At 41.3% G+C, this 16,695-nt stretch overlaps 2 protein-coding genes across 2 annotated transcripts; one reads left to right on the forward strand and one right to left on the reverse strand.

The window, feature by feature from the left end:
- Positions 1 to 419: 419 nt before the first annotated feature.
- On the forward strand, positions 420 to 8,470 carry LOC144022981 (neuronal pentraxin-2). The gene is made up of 6 exons (XM_077528209.1): positions 420 to 912; positions 4,027 to 4,667; positions 6,044 to 6,293; positions 6,827 to 7,074; positions 7,229 to 7,408; positions 7,758 to 8,470. Exons 2-6 carry the CDS (start codon positions 4,116 to 4,118, stop codon positions 7,965 to 7,967), a joined length of 1,440 nt encoding a protein of 479 aa, XP_077384335.1. The 5' UTR covers positions 420 to 912; positions 4,027 to 4,115; the 3' UTR covers positions 7,968 to 8,470.
- A 674-nt stretch (positions 8,471 to 9,144) lies between these two features.
- On the reverse strand, positions 9,145 to 16,647 carry cyth2 (cytohesin 2). The gene is made up of 12 exons (XM_077528210.1): positions 16,450 to 16,647; positions 15,235 to 15,385; positions 15,005 to 15,071; positions 14,809 to 14,927; positions 14,651 to 14,731; positions 14,295 to 14,407; positions 13,423 to 13,571; positions 13,228 to 13,339; positions 12,702 to 12,778; positions 12,546 to 12,617; positions 11,665 to 11,819; positions 9,145 to 11,453 (listed from the first exon to the last, which is right to left on the reverse strand). The coding sequence occupies exons 1-12, from the start codon at positions 16,514 to 16,516 to the stop codon at positions 11,366 to 11,368; spliced, it is 1,251 nt and encodes a 416-aa protein (XP_077384336.1). The 5' UTR covers positions 16,517 to 16,647; the 3' UTR covers positions 9,145 to 11,365.
- Between the last annotated feature and the right edge of the window lie 48 nt (positions 16,648 to 16,695).

Here is a 16,695-nt window from a genome sequence, read left to right on the forward strand (position 1 = left end):
ATAATAATGATTAAAAAAACAAACAAACAATGCTAACCCGTGAACCCGCATCAAGCAGCTCTTGCTAATGGAGGTTTAAAAAACTAACAAAAAAAAAGTGATTAAAAGTCACCCACTGACCTTGATTTAAATTCAACTATAGTGACAAAAAGGCATTACATTATAATTATAGTAAAAATAAAAAAAATAAAAAAGTAAAATTGGTACATGTACTTGTTTACTACATTATCGGCCACTTAGCTAAATGCTACGCTATATGAGCAAGTGCTATCAAAATGGATGGATTGTTATGTACTATTTTGTCTCACAACTGGCGTCTAAAGTCCTTGAACGTAAGCGCTAAAGCCGTCTGTCTTTCTGTCTGTGTGTCTTCCTTAGGACCTAATTCTAAAGGAGGCTCACGCTGACCTATTAACATACAGGTGAGTCAATCTCATCATCACGTGATATTGGCAAAGAGCGCTAGCTATGTTGCATCAATGTCTTCTTATGACAAAACAATATATTTATATTTATGCTGAATAAGATAATTACAATAAATCCAACTCAATTCTCAGTTACATTACTCATAATTTTCCATTCCAGTGTTTGTGTGTGTGTGTGAGATGTTTAGTTGACCTCTGACCTTTAAAGCAGCGACGTGTCCCGCCGCCACCTCCCGCGTCAATCAGGTCAGTCGCTGGCGTGCCGGCATGTCCGGTAGTTGCCAAGACGACAGCCATCAGGTACGGGCGGAAGTCACGTTCTTGAAAGGTAAGCGGCGGTCCCATTGGAGGCGGGGCCTCCAAAGCGAGAGGGGAGGAGGAGAGAAGAGGGAGACAATGGGGAAGGGATTGAAAGAGGAAATCCCTCTCAGTCTGATCAGTGTGCGTACAACTCGACTGCGTGTGCGTGGACGCTCGAAAACACCAGGTAAGAACATTTCGGATTTTCTCAACACAAAACACGAGAGTTTGATGTTTTACGGCAGTCTGTAAAAATCCGGTTCAGCTACAGTTTAAACATGCGCAATATTGTAGACACAAATGGAGTAAAGTTGTCATTTTTGTGAGTAAAGTTGTAATTGTCATAACTCATTCACTGCCATTGACGGAAAAAAGATGTCAAAAGATGCATTTTTGCTGAGTTAAGTTTTAACTAAGCAAGAAAAAGTCTAAATGAGAAAAAAAAAAGTACCGGTAGTTAAGTAGTGTTAAAGTAGTAAAGTTAATTATAAAATTAAAGTAATATTACTAAAATAAAATCTCACTTTTCCGTTAGAAATAAAATCCAACTAAATTGTGAAAATCTACAAGGAGTCAAAGTATACTTTATGAGTTATAATCAATGGGGGGAATCTTAATATTATTCAAATTAAGTCATAATACACAGAGGAAAGTTGCAATTTATACAAGAAAATGTACTAATATAAGTAAAAAAAATAATAATTCTAAGAGAGTGATGCTGTAATTTTATTAGAAAAAGTGTCACAAAATTCCAAGAAAAAAAGTCATAATACAGTATTTCTAACAGGAATAAAGAAAAACTTTAAATTAAATTCTCAATTTAAGTAGAGTTAAGGTTTATTTTTTTGAATCATAAATGCATAATAGAATGTGAAAAATTTAAAGTATAAAGTTGCAATTTCTGAGTTACATTAAGTTGTAAAATTACATGGAAAAAGTCATATTAGATAAAAAGTTGTAAATTAGGAACTAAGTTAAGGAAAATATTCATAATTTCACATGAAGTTGTGGTACAATAAAGTAATAGTTTTAGAATGAATTAAAGCAATTTGTAATTTTAGTAAAATGTCATAAAAGTATAAAAGAACTTCCACACAAAAAAAGTCAGAATATTACATTCAAAAGTTGTACTTTTATGATTAAAAAGTCAGAGTATAAAAAAACATTACAAGAATAGGTGTAATTTTCCCCTCGAAAATATAATTTTACGAGTACAGTTGTACTTTGTACGTACATGAAGTGTATTTCAGTATTTCATCAGTGTGAACATTTGTGTGCGTTTCTAAGAAACGACGACACACAAAAATTACGTCAACGCTGCTCGTGCCGCTGAAATGCTTCCCGTTTATTTACACGAATTGGAGCTTTTAATCACACATCGAACCACACTTGTCAGCTTTTAATTTACCTCTAATGGTGCTACTTAAATATCCACCTCTGCCATATGGCGCCGCAACCTCGCCGCGGATTACCGAAAACACGCACACGCACGCACGTGCACAGACTGAGGAGGAGGAGGAGGCCGAAGGAATCCCAGCGATCTGAGGCGAAGGTAGCACAACAAGTGCTGGTAATTAGGTTAATTGAGCTGGTTGCGGTTGCCGGTAAACTGATCAAGTGGCCGGCGGCTCAACGGGCGAGATTGGTGTTGACACGCTTCTCTACTCGGACCATCTGTCTGGCCTCCATAAGCCTCGTCACTCACAAAAGCAAGCAAAGTGCTCACCGCAAACGTCCTCATTCGATTTCAACTCCATGTTAGCATCCCCATAAAAAACTACAAACGAACATGAAGACGTTTGTTTACTATTACATGCTGCAAACGACACACAGACACACTTGGTAGCTGTACATAGGTCACGCGTGTCACGTGTGTGGCATTTGAAAATGCCCACCTTGTATAATGCACGACCTGTTCAATATTTCATGTTTGGCCATCGCTGTAAATATAAATAGACACACTGGGATTGCCTTTCACAACATGCAACTTCAATCTATTAGTTGCCCCTTAAAGCGGTGTTTCCCCAGGTTTTATTTGGCCGAGGAACAAACAGTATTTGATATTAGAAGAATTGCGCTGCACTCCACCAAACAAAACAGGCACAAGAAGTGGATTCACAAAGTCAATTGTGTACATTGTATGCAGTGATTCTAAAAGTGTGGTCCTAGTTAAGTATCATCAGTGGTACATGGGCTTCTTTTAGTGATACAAGTTAAAATCACTGGCTGAGTACATTTTATTGACTAATCATTTAAGTATTTTGCCACTATATTTAACCAGTGTTAATGTTAAAATTGTGCATAATGTTACAGAGGCTTGCAGTAGTATTACAGGGATACTTGACTCACTGAACAATTTTCAGCAGTGAAAAGTTAATATTTTGTCCAGAATTAATTTGATAACTTCATTATTTTTCATGTACAATTAATACCTTTAAAAAGTAATTTTTCTACTTGGCTGTCGACTGATGATGACATCACCCGTGCTGAGGAACTAGGTAACGGCCAATCATCGCTCAGCTGTTTTCTAGTTTTGGTCAGTAAACTGACCAATGATTGGTCGTTACCTAATAAAATAAAATAAAATAAAATAAAATAAAATAAAATAAAACAAAACAAAATAAAATAAAATAAAATAAAATAAAACAAAATAAAACAAAACAAAATAAAATAAAATAAAATAATATAATATAATACACCATTTTTTTGGTCATTTTTTTTTATTTTTAGGTTTTTGGGATGTCTGCAGTCAGTTTCATCCCACAAACATACACATGGAAAAAAACTGAAAAAAAAACTGACTTAACTGGTTTTCACATAGCAGCAACAATATTTAATATAATAATAATAATATGATATAATATTAGTAATAAATGGGAGTACCGCTCTGCTGCTCTCATGTCTGTTGCATCTGAAACCAAAAGAGCAATTGTTTCGAATCTTATCATAACTACAGAGTCTGTGGCTCGGCAAAAGTCTCTTAACCACACACGACATGATTTTTTATTTTTTATTTTTAATCGTAAATATTGAACTTTATCATCTCCGACTGTTTTCCGAGCTGATCGGGGAGTAAAAATAACTCAACACACCCGCTGCATCATATACGTTTTAAGGACATTTGAAAATGTCACGATTCGATTTGGATCAATTAAATCAAAATTACTTATTCAAATCTGTTTTCGTTGCACCTCTAGTTAGGATTTTTTTTTATGTATGTCTTGAACTGTGCAATGGAATTCTGGTGATAGAGGGTTTAGTAGATGAGTGCAGACAGATAGCTGAAATTCTTGTTTTGCAGATCCATCCCTGATATACGTAAGGAACAAGAATCAACTCACCTGGACAATGCACTTTCAACTTTGATGATCAGAGTGCGAAAACAGAAGGATGGCGACAATAAGGACGACTCCACTCACATTCGTCATCCTCCTCTCTCTGCTGCTCCTGCCCGCATCTTCCACTTCGGACTTCAACGACCGCCACGCCGCCCAGCCGCGTTTCGTCTGCACCCCTATCCCGCCCGACGCGGACCCCGCCTGCTTCCCCACGGCGGGCCCGGGCGCCGGGGGCCATCAAAGCGCGCCCCCCGCCGGCTGGTGGGGCGCGAGCGACGAGGCCAAGACCACCATCCTGCACCTGCGCGAGAGCCTGCTGCGCCAGAAAGAGACCATCCTGGACCAGAGGGAGACCATCCGGGAGCTGACGGCCAAGCTCGCCCTGTGCGAGGGCTTCGGCAGGTCGTCTCACGGCGAGCAAGCGGGCGCGCCCCCGGACCTCGCCGACCACGGAAGCCACCAACCGGACTCGCCGCATTCTGACGCCGTTAAGCGCCAAGAGAAGGACGTCGTCAAACACGGGAGCTCAGGGGATGTCGCGTCGTCGCCGGAGCAGATGGAGAGGATGCTGCAGGCGCTCAAGGAGAGGCTGGACAACCTGCGGGTGAGATGCGGCACGGGCAAATTCGGCACTTTAGGAGAAGTACAGATTTAAAAGAAAAGGCTTCAATCTAGAGGTACTGATTCAACTCTAAGACCGCTCTGGAGCCACATGTGGCTCTTTAGTCCCGCCCCTGTGGCTCCCTGTGGATCTCTAAAAAATATTGTATGCTTTTATTGTTGTCTGTGCTAGGCACTTTGAGATTTATTTTATAAATGTAAAGTGCGTTACAAATAAAGTCTATTATTATTATTTATTTGTATTTTTTTTTATATAAAATGTGCTTTAAATGAATTAATGATTTATATTTTAAAAATGAATAATTACAAACGTTGGAGTCCAAATTTTTAAGTTATCAAAAACAAAAACAAAAAAAGACAAAAACCCATAGATGGAATTTTTCTTTTAAATTACTTAAAAATGTCCAAAAAGTTACCATAAAATGTCCAAAAAGGAAGAGGAAAAGCAAAAAATTCCCATAAAAATGTCCATGAAATTGCCAAAAATAAAAACAAAAGAAGGCAGTAAGTTACCATTAAATGTCTTTGGAATTGAGAAAAGAAAAAAAAAGGCAGAAATTTTAAAATTACTGAAAATAAAATGTCCAAAAACAAAAGAAGAAAGACAGAAAATTATCATGTCTTTGGAAATGGGAAAAAAAAAATGCCAGAAAATTAATTTTAAAACATCCGAAAATGTCAAAAAAATTATCTTTGGAATTGCAAAAAAAAAAAAAAGAATGCTGCATGTTTTTTCTGTTCTGGTGCAGCTTTAATTATCCCTTGGGCCTTCAGTGCATTAAACTAACACTAAAACACTGTTTCCTTCATCGAAACCCTCCAATGTTTTGCGACCCCAGCCAGATTTTTTTTTGTTATTTATGTATCCTAAAATGGCTCTTTTGACAAGAAAGTTTGCTAACCTCTGCCTTAGACCAACAAGTAAAAAGTAAAGAGAAATACAGAGGGACGAGGGGGAGGAAGGGGGGCAAAGGTCTAAGATCAGTAGTAATTACGGTGATCTACCTTGACTGATGTAATCGGGCCACGCACATGCACAAAGCCCGGATTACCTTACCTGACAGGCACATCCAAGAACACAATGAAACACACAAACACGCCATTTTCTTAACCAGCTGGAGGCGGAGCACAGCTCGGACGGATCGACCTGTCAATCACAGGGATAAGTTTCTTTTTTATTTTTTTTTTGTACTCATTAGGGTGGCAGGTGAGATAGAGCCTACAACCTAAAAACAATCCTGTTTATTTGGGTGTCTTATAGACAATTAAAATGGGACATTCAATCAATTGTGATGCCCTCCATTCAAACCTGAGACGGTGCTAACCACCCGCCGCCGTGTCTTGTAACTTCCCGAGCAGAAGAGGAACTCGTCCCTGACCTACTCCAGCTCTCTGAGGGAGCTTCTGCAGAGGAAGATCGACACTCTGGAGGAGCAGCTGCACCCGCACGACCACCACCGCCACCAACACCTCAACGACCACACGGACGACGGCAGTGCCAACCACACTGAACACTTTGACGAGCACAGTGACGGAAGCCATTACGCGGACGGAAGCCTCGACGGCGCTCGCGAGAATAACGAAGCGGACGGTCACGGTTACCTCCCACGTGAGTGTAAAAAATACTTTGGTAAAAGTAGAAGTCCTGATTCAACTTCTTTACTTAAGCAAAAGTAAGAAACCAGGTGGTAAAAGTACTCTTGTGTTAGACATACTCTGGTAAAAGTAAAGTAGAAATACTGATTTAACTCCAGTATGACTAAAAGTAAAAAAAGTAACAGGTGGCAAAAGTACTTGTACTCTGTAGTTAAGTCGATACTTGTGTATAAATAAAAAAAAATAATAATAATAAAAAAAAGCTCCACAACTCACTTCAGCATAGTTCCACCGTGTGTACCAGATTATAGGTTCCAAAAAGTCACTTTGCAAAGGCCGAATATGTGGAAGTTCACTATCTATTTTCAAATGTGGGGAGTAAAAGTAACAAGTTGACAGAAAAATATAAATACTCGAGTGAAGCACATCTACTCACAGTAAACAGCGCAACAAAGTATCTGTAATTTGTAACTTGCCACCACTGCAAATCCACAACATTCAACATGTCAATAAAATAAAGCGCCACTGTCCTTCCTCGACCTTCAGGTTCCAAGGCCAAGAAGGAGCCCGACGCCTTCCAGCTCAGCTTCCCCATGCGCACCAACTACATGCACGCGCGCATCACGAGGACGCTGCCGCGCGAGATCTTCGCGCTCACTTTGTGTCTGCGGCTCAAGGCCGGCGCCGGGCCCGCCATGGGGACGCCGTTCTCCTACTCGGCGCCGGGCCAGGCTAACGAGGTGGTGCTGATCGAGTGGGGGGGCAACCCAGTGGAGCTGCTGATCGATGACCAGGTAAGGGGAGGATTGGGCTTAAAAATTGAGAATAAGTCTCTTTTTTAGTCCCTTTCGTAGTGTAGAGCGATGCATTGTGGGACATTTTGATTTTTTTGGTGACTAAATGTTACTAACCTTTTTATTTTTTTATTTTTTTATTTTTTTTTTGTAGGCCGTGTCTCTGCCTGTGACGCTGATTGACGGCAAGTGGCACCACGTATGCGTGACGTGGTCCACACGGGACGGACACTGGGAGGCCTACCAGGATGGCCACCTGCGGGGGTCCGGCGAGGATCTCGCCCCCTGGCATCCCCTCAGAGCAGGAGGGGTATTCGTCCTGGGACAGGAACAGGTGACGACAATTGAATAAGACATTTTCTATTTATAAATGTTTTGATTTGGAGGCAGATTCACATCAACATAATTCACGTGCACCAAGATGCCTCAAGATGGCAGCAAAGCACTACTGCAGGGCTCACTGCTCTTGTAAAAATATATAATAAATGAAATTACACTTTGGTAAAAGTATTAGTACTGATTCAAATTAAGAAGAAAAAAAAAACACACAAAAAAACTTTACTGAAAATACTGTCTGTCATTGGCTCAACTTTTATACTATCAACAAGAATTCAAACTATACGACTCAAATTCAGTAACTTAGTATTTATTTCTACTTGTTGACTTACCTCCGCTGCTTGCAGGACACTCTGGGTGGCCGTTTCGACGCCACACAGTCGTTTGTAGGGGAGCTGGCCGATGTGCAGATGTGGTCCTCGGTCTTAACCGGGATCGACATCCAGGGCCTGGCGTCGTGCAACAGCCACTTGGCCGGCGACGTCATCTCGTGGTCCGACACCGACATGGAGCTGCACGGGGGCGTGGTGAGACACACTCTCGAACCCTGTCACTGAAAAAGACTCAAGTTCATCCAAATTGAAGGTGATGACCGTAATACTGTAAATGGGGGTCAAAGACTATTTAAAAAAAAAAAAAAAAGCCTCCAAATGAGAATTAATGCCTTTCTTTGACCTTTTTCCCCTTTTTGTTATTGTTTTCACTTTTAAAGTATTTTGTAGCAACGTAGTGGCCTGAATGGCCAATACAAGTATAAGTTGGGTGCTGTGACATATTGTCATATTGTTCATAATTTAGATTGAATAGTTTTTACGTTGTTCTAACAATGTGTTGGCAAAATGATCTGGAAGATTTCCACATGAAATACAGCTAAATAACCAAAGAAATTGTCATCATTTTTGTTAAGACATATGCATTATGTAGATCTTACCGAGCGTCCATTATTGACATTGACTCGTAAAATGTTGTTTTTGTGATTGTTTCATTGAAAATTGTTATGTCCTGTAAAAGCAATTATCTGTGACTGTACTGTATATAAAACGTTGTTGCATTGCTTGTATTTCCTCATATAATTTGTAACTTTATACAATGAAGTGAATTTGTCACGAATGATTTAACTATGAAGCACCCAATCCAAAAAAAGCGCGAGCTAAACTAGCATTAGCACTGTAAATAAGTAATGTCAGCTAGCCACAACTGCTATATAGCATAATTTATTTGTAGTACAGTGTCAGTAAAACACAAAATTTATCAGTTTGATATTTTATACTTTGGAATGCACAATAAAAAAAATTGAGAAGGGGTGATACACATACCTGCCCAGCTAATGTTGCTAATTCCGTGTCACTTCAGAATCCTCTCAGCGGCGGCGGCCTGAGGTCCCATGCTCATCTGCTCGTTTGCTAACATTAAGATAAGCTAATAGCAAACAAGAGATTAGCTTTTCTTTCTTTTTTTTTCCCTTCCTTTTTTAAGTGATGGATATGCCAAAATGGTCCTTGGCTAGGGTTTTTTATTTTTATTTTTTAAATAATAATAAAAAAAAAATTAACCTGCAAATTTCCCTTTCAGTTTGGATTCAAATAATATATTTGACAATATTATATTGATATTAATAACCACAATATACTGCATAAAAGCAAATACTAAAGGTAACACATTTTGCAACTTTTTTTTTAAAAACTTGTATTTTTGGTCTGCTCAAATGGAAATGAATATAAACACACATCAATCAACAGTCAATCATCATCTTTTTATTGTTTACACAGTAGTTTACTGGCACCAATGTGTGTGTATGTGTGTGTGTGTGTAGGTGGTTTGCACCGTTTGCTACATTTACATCTAGCTCCGTCTTCACCTCACCATAAGTAAATAAATAAATAGAAAATAAAGATATTTTCAGAAGGAGGTGGCTCAGAAACAAAAGAATTTCGGTGTGCACTGTTTGTAAGATTTAGCTATTTTGACTTAAGTTTTTTTGTTTTGTTTTTGTGTTTTGGCAACTTTGCACTTCAAGAATCCCCAGAAGGTCGAAGAAGGCCCGCAGGTAAATACGCATAAGCATGAACGGGACACGCGTAAGGCTGGGCCTTTGTAAGCTTTGGGAGAAAAAACGACTAACGTAAAGGCAACTCACGAAGTTTTTGTTCATCAGCTTGACCGCCGCCGCGGCTGGAAAGGTCCAAATACGATCATCAGCATCATTCAGCCTCATGCTACTTGTTTTTTTTGTTTTGTTTTTTTAATCAAGAACAAAAACAACTATACAGCATGAAGGTTGTGAACTGCTGAAGTTTAAACTGAGCAGGTGGTAGCATTTTATATCTCAACATGCATTGGGGAACCAGTTTTAATGTCCTACGAGGGCCTTCAAAATATGATGTACCAATTTAGCAAATGTGTTTAGAAGATGTCCTCCGAGTTCGGCCTGCACATGGTTCGCCCGCCCTGCTCTCAACACTTATTGGTGAGCCGGTTCACCGACGCGCGTCAGTCGCAACAACTAATAAAGTGCAGTAAAACAAATAACGTAGCTTTAGTTACCGTCTACAAAAATCATGAACACGTCAAAGCCGATTCAGCAAAAACAAGGTCAAGGAACACGTTTCATCTGGATGGATCGGCGGACATTTTGTGTTCCGTGGACACCGGGAAGCAAAGGAAGCAAGAAACGTAAAGAAAAGTATCAAATCATTTCATAGACGCTTGTGCTTCACCAGGCAGAACCGGAATTATCCTGGCGGCTCTTCTTCTAGGCAACGAGGCACACGCTAAAAGATTTGTGATCGACTCCACGTCTGTCAACATGCGCTCCGAACAGTAGCTCATACAAAACAGGAACAATAAATTAAATGGTCTCTACAAGTGTGCCATAAACTAAATATGCTAACATCTATTTACAAAAACAAAAAAAAGTCGTACAACGTAATGAGCTGCCTTTAAACGAGAGGCCAGTTGAGGAGGTCAAAATGTCGCGTCTTCATCTACTTGTCAATATTGTAGGCTGGTGTGATGATGCAATGTGGGAGGGGGGGGGCTTTATCTGGGTCCAACAATTGCTTATTATTATACATGGTAAACCCAGTTGTGATTTACTTCTCGTAAATTTGGATTTTTCCTTGTTAAACTTATCGTCTGTTATTCACTTTTCTTTGTCACTTTTTCTGAAATGTATAAGTGCCACAAGGTGGCGCCAAGGCCCTGTCTAATAGAAAGGTAGTGCTTTAAACAACAACAATGGAACATTGCATACTCACTTAAGTACTACTTTGGCGCCATCTTGTGCATCTGGTGCCAAGGAACTATGTAGAATTGAGTTGAGGAGCTTCATTTGTAGTGCTGTGCTGCCATCTATAGGTAAATGGAGAACTTTTGGGGGACATTGATTACTCATGACTTTGCTAAGTCTGTCCATTGAAATGAGGGAAGGGGTTTCTATCCAAAGGGTAACAGAAAAAGAGCGCTTTAATTCTACACCTAAGATGCCAGAAGATGGTGCCAAAGCACTCCCTTTTTTTTTTTTTTTTAATTAACCAGGGATTTGGCCTATCTAATCAAAACTCCTCCACTCCATTCAACACAGATTCTCAACACATTAATGCCACAAGATGGCACCAAATCACCATTTTTATATTTGTGCTTTGTTGCCATCTTGTGGCAACTTATGATGTTTCGGTAAAAACACCAAAATAGGACAGGCGCCCCTCAAAAATTGCACATACTTGGATGGAGGAACACTATATGATGAGCGTTTGTGTTTTGGGGGGGCTTTTTAGAAGAGTTCCTCTGAGATGTTGTGAGGACAGCACGGAGGCCCGTTTCGGGGTTCCTCGCCCCTGACGTCATGGACGGACGGCGTTGACGACGGCAAGAGTGTTCAACATGGCTGCCACGGAGACAAGTAGGAGTTTGGGAGGAAGATGTGGATAAAAAGAAGAAGGACGGAGGTAATACTCTAGGGCTGCTCTTCTTTCTTCTTCAGCGATATACGTTTCTTCCTGGCGGCGAGCATTTCGTAGAAGGGGTCCACGCTGACCGCAGATCTGGCGTGACACACGTGCGCACAACACAAAACTTGACTCAAAATGGATGGTGGCCCAAAAGTGACAAAAACGTGACATATTTCACAATGTCTAGTGAATCTATAGAATATGTGACTTTCACTTTCTGAAATAAATTCTGTTTTCCATTATATTCTAATTTGTTGAGGTAGTAGTGGACACAATATGTATCGTTTCCATTGTGTTGACGTACTTGATGCTGTGGATCCACTCGTCCTTCTCCTCGGGCGTGGGGGCGGAGATGCGGTACACCATGTGGTTTCCCTCCACCACCCGGCCGTCCGCTTCCGTCTTGCACGCCTTGATCAGCTGACCGCGGTTGTTGGGGATGTACAACTCGAAGCAGTTCTGTTGGGACCAAGGTTACTTTAACAAAAACTAAATAACTACAACTATATAAAAAACTTAAAACGGAAATGCTTTTTAAAAAACAAAAAACTAACTGAAACTACATTTTACATTTACAAAACTATATTTATATTATTATTTCAATATTAACCGGAATAAGGACATTTTTTTAGATTTTTTTTACTGGAATAAGGATGTTTGACAGCGTGTCGCACAGAATTGAGGTCATCGAGCAGCAGCCAATAGAAAAGCACCTTCAGACAACGTCGCTGCAGGTGCCGATTTTGCGTGTTTAACTTTTGGCTCCAATGGCTTGCCTTGCCTGCTTTTTCATTTAATTCGGCTGAAACGCAACACTAGGTACGAAGGGCGTTGCTTTTTTCATTTTACCATGGCATTTATTAAATATTGCACACAAGTAATACTTTTTTTTTTTTAAACGAAAACTAACCCTAAAACTAAACTAAAAGAAAGCATTTCTGAAATAACTAAAACGAATAAGAACTAACAGAGCCATCCTGAAAAACGAAATAAAAACTAACTATAATAAAATTTCCAAAACTATAATAACCCTGGTTGGGACCAGACGAGAGCGGCTTAATAGGATGCGACATAACTAAAAACATTTGATGGCCAAAAACAAAAACAATTGGAATTGTGTCAAGCATGCAGGCTACATCCAGCCTAGGCACAACAAACAACAACCTGCGTGGAATGTGATCTTACCGGTTTGCGCGGGTCCTCCACCTCACGGATGCTGAGATTCTCCAAGGGGATGATGCCTCGGGGTTCTTTGTCCTGTTTGAAATGAGCCAGTCAAAAATCAAGGTAGTACATTTGTTTTAACACACTAGACAACATTAGGGAAGTGTGCAGACTTACTGTTGTATATTCAAAGTAGTAAAGACAGTTGTCTGTGAGAATGAACCATCGCCTTTTCCAGGTTTTCACTCGTCCCCCTGAAACCAATTGACGACAATCAGATCGATCCGCCCGTGCGCAAATGTTTGCCTTCTAGCAGCTAACTACCTCTCTATGCGCGCAAACGTAACGGTAACTTGGGTCAGTACATACCTCCTGAGAAAACAAGCAGCGGCAGCGGAAGGCGGAAATCGCAGGAGAAGAAGTGGAAGATGAAAAGGGACCAGCGGATTTATTTAGAGGGAGACGAGAGAGGAAGAGAGAGAGAGAGAGGGAGGACATGATACATTAGTGACACACATCACAAGCCCCGCCATGCCATGCAAAAACAGCTCCGCAGCAAGCCATTCAGCCGCCATTTTGTCATCAGGTAGACAGACGCGGGTCCGAGGGGACACGCCCACCACAAGCCAAAAAAAAAAAAAAGCCTCAGAACTCCAAAATTCATCTGCAGTTAAATTTGAGTGTCGTGTCGGCGCTCTCTCACCGAGTTTGAGCAGCCAGCCCTCTCTGTCGGGGTTGAAGAAGGTGTGCGTGAGGTCGTTGCCGTCGTCCTCTGGGATCTTGAAGGGCTCGTTTTTGATACTTTCGTACAGGTTCTCCAATGAGAAGAGAGGGGAAGAATAACGTTTAGCGTTTCACTTTGGTGTCTGGGCGGCAGACGGCGCGGAGGTTAGCGTACTCGCAGGAGGTCCTCGGGAAGGTCCCCGCCGTCGTTGATCCCTCGGTTCATGGAGATGAAGCGCTCCACGCCCGGCTTGTCCCTCACGTTGGGGTTGTGAAGGCTGGTGTTGAGCATGATGATGGCGAATGACAGCACGTAACACGTGTCTGGAAAACAACAAGTTCAACCAAAGAGAAGCTAGATGAAGGGTGACTAACCAAGTGTGGCAACCATAGTTATGTATTTTAAATAAATAAAAACAGCGCTGTATTGCACAAAAATAATGTAAGAATGTCAAGAAATAAACTGGTTTAATAAAGTGTAAATTAAAGCCACACACACACTAGGGGTTGAACCAATTAGTTGACTAGTTGGTTTAATTACTCCGCTTCGACATGTAAAGCTTGAAGTTAACTAATCGGTAACAATGTGGTTTTGGCATGTCATCAAAATATTTGACCAAAAATGAGACCAGTAGTATGGTCATTTTTGTCTACCCTTGAATGCAACAAAAAAACAACACAGTATGTAAAATAAAAGTGAAATTGAGAAATGCAGGCCGTGGCGCAAAAAAAAGCTGGAGACTACTGTAGTGTTCTAAAAAAAATATCAACCAACACGACTTTAGTCCAACTCTAAACATGCACACGCACGGCACACAAGAACATCTATGTGTTGTGTATCTTTAAGGGGCGTGGCCTAGTGAATGATATCAGGACCTGCGGTTACATTTACTATGGGGCTGAAAGTGCATTGGTGACTTTTTCTTTTGACACTAAATGTACAGTTGTGCACTAAGTTAACGTATTACTGTACTTTCACTTTCACAGTGGCAGGAGCAGAAATTCAAGAAAAAAAATGAAATGCTGTGTGAGAGCGTTTGTGTGTACCAGTGCTCTGGAAGACGCCAGGGTTACAGCGACAGTATCTCTGTGCAAAGGCCTCCATCATTCTGTCAATCTTCTGTGCTTCACCAGGCAGACGGAAACTCCACAAAAATTGTCTGCAAACATGTCAGTTACACAACAAACAGCCTTTGAATCAGCTTTTTGTGCATTGTAGACTAAATGGCAGCTTGGGCTAAGTCCATTAAATCCTGTTGTCGATTGCAAAATATACGTGCTTGAGTTGTGTGTGGCATGCAAGACTTTTGCACTTTCCATTACGCCATGTGATTGTCTTGCGAAGAGTGGCAGGATTCCAAGCAAGACATTTGATGTGTTTCATTTACAGAGTTGACGCTCACCTGAGGGCCTGGACGAGGTTGAGATCGGTGAACTCGTGCAGGTCAACGAAAGCCTGGAGGACTTTAATGTTGAAGTCGTCCCTACACCAGAGCAGTGGCACAGCCATAAATAAGGAGCACAACAAGAAAAAGACTGAGAGTAAATTCAAATGCACCACCTTTCGCCGAGGTAATCGCCTATCGCCGTCTTGTTGAGGCCTTCTCCTTTGTAGAGGAACTGAGCGATGTCCTCCGGAGTGTGTCTGAGCAGCTCGTTCTCCACGAGAAACACGATACCCTGCAATGACAAACACCATCTATGCTCCCCACTGAAAGACTTTTAGCACTCTACAAGCAATATGTGAACATTCCTACCTTTTTAGGATCCATGTTGAACTTCTTCCTTCCCATTGCAACATGCCGATTTTTCTGAAGGGTTTTACTGCAATGGACAGAAGATGTGACTGTTAGCCAGCATTCTAACATGGATTGAGTTCAACCTTAGAATGATGATTTAAAGCATGTTTTAAATTACATTTTAGCTTATTACTAAAATTGCTTGACAACAACAATTGGGCCTCCCAGGCCCATTACCCAGTCCTCACCTGCCCTCTGTGCTGGCCTCCAGGCCCTCCACCTCCAAAATGGCTTCCCTGAGCTCCTCGCGGAGCCTCTGGATCTCCTGCAGCAGGACCCCCTTCCTCCTGCGGATGTCCTCCAGCTCTGAGCGCTCCTCTGGGCTCAGGTCTACTGGGACTGCGGGGAGGGGAAGCCGAGAAGAATGAGGCCGTTAGCTCTGCCCCAGCAGATAGGACAAACACTGACGGCGCTCTGACAATATAACCAGGGGTGTCTCTTAATTATCTTAAAATAAATCAGCGGCAGCATTGTTACTCACGTTGGGAATGACAGATTACTGCCATTGTCATCGGGAAGTTAAAAAGAGACGGGAAAGCAACAGTAAGGGCTGGGTAGCAGAATTAAATTAAACATACAATGGTGTGGACAAGTCAGCCAACCATCAATTTTCTATACAACTGATCTTGTTCGGGATCATTGGAAAAACTAACAAACCACTACCTATCCCGAAGGGAATGTCTACTGATTGAGGGCTGTATTATTAACGGTTTTTGATTATATGACCTAATGTAATGCAGCACGGTGCACTAGTGGTGGCCTTATCTGCCTCACAGGTGTGGTATAGGGTTCAATTCCAGGTTCCCCAAGCTTGTGCGGGTTTTTTTGTTTTGTTTTTTTTAGCTACACCAGCGTTGCATTATTTCACCATAACACGTTCTTGTCTTGATGACATTAAATTGTCCTTACGTGTTACTGGGTTTTGACTACACAACAGATGACATGCCCAGATTAGAACCCTCAACCTCGAGTTCACCCCCACGAAGTTAAAAAAAAAAAAAAAAAAAATGCCCCCACCCCCCCCACCAACCACGCCCACTGCCTGGAGTCAACAAAACAATAACAAACGGCTTGTAACGAGCCAGGATTAAGAAGAATTTTAAAGATTAAGACGCAGTGTACCGTGAAACCCAGGCAACTGTCCACCGGCCGGCCTTACCTGAAACACCGGCCGAACCGATCGATATTTAAGCTAACGTCTGCGTCAGTCGAACTGTGCTACAGCGAGACTGTTCCTTTACAATTTTAACATGAATTGAAGTACATTTTCTGCTCGTTTACGTTTAACTGCGTACTGATTTGCCTCTTTGTGACACTCAATCAAATAACAAGCGAAAAGCGACTCGGGCTAGCCGCCGCTAGCTTCACGACAACGTCTCCATAAAACTAGCTTAGCGACTTACTGTAGTCCAAGTCATCCATTTTCGGCGCTTTACTTTTAGGCATAAATATTTCCGAGTCGACTGTCATTCAATAGAAGAAAAATGTGGATATATATGCAAATATATCCTCAGACGTGAAAGGAAAGAGAAAAACACGACTACTAGTGGTTTCGATACGTCGGGTCGGAGACAAAGAAGGTGGTGCCCACACCGGAAGCGGTGTCGTGATAGAGAGTAGTGTTTCCGGTCAGCGTTTTCTTTTTCAAA

Source organism: Festucalex cinctus, chromosome 7, assembly GCF_051991245.1.
Source record: "Festucalex cinctus isolate MCC-2025b chromosome 7, RoL_Fcin_1.0, whole genome shotgun sequence".
NCBI lineage: Eukaryota > Metazoa > Chordata > Actinopteri > Syngnathiformes > Syngnathidae > Festucalex > Festucalex cinctus.

Coding starts and splice junctions, on each gene's coding strand:
- LOC144022981 (XM_077528209.1), top strand. CDS start 4,116: ATGGCGACAATAAGGACGACTCCACTCACATTCGTCATCCTCCTCTCT. Junction 7,075..7,228: donor AGCTGCTGATCGATGACCAG/GTAAGGGGAGGA, acceptor TTTTTTTTGTAG/GCCGTGTCTCTGCCTGTGAC. Junction 7,409..7,757: donor TCGTCCTGGGACAGGAACAG/GTGACGACAATT, acceptor CGCTGCTTGCAG/GACACTCTGGGTGGCCGTTT.
- cyth2 (XM_077528210.1), bottom strand. CDS start 16,516: ATGACAGTCGACTCGGAAATATTTATGCCTAAAAGTAAAGCGCCGAAA. Junction 15,072..15,234: donor GAGGCCAGCACAGAGGGCAG/GTGAGGACTGGG, acceptor TGTCCATTGCAG/TAAAACCCTTCAGAAAAATC. Junction 12,779..13,227: donor GGGCTGGCTGCTCAAACTCG/GTGAGAGAGCGC, acceptor AATTGGTTTCAG/GGGGACGAGTGAAAACCTGG.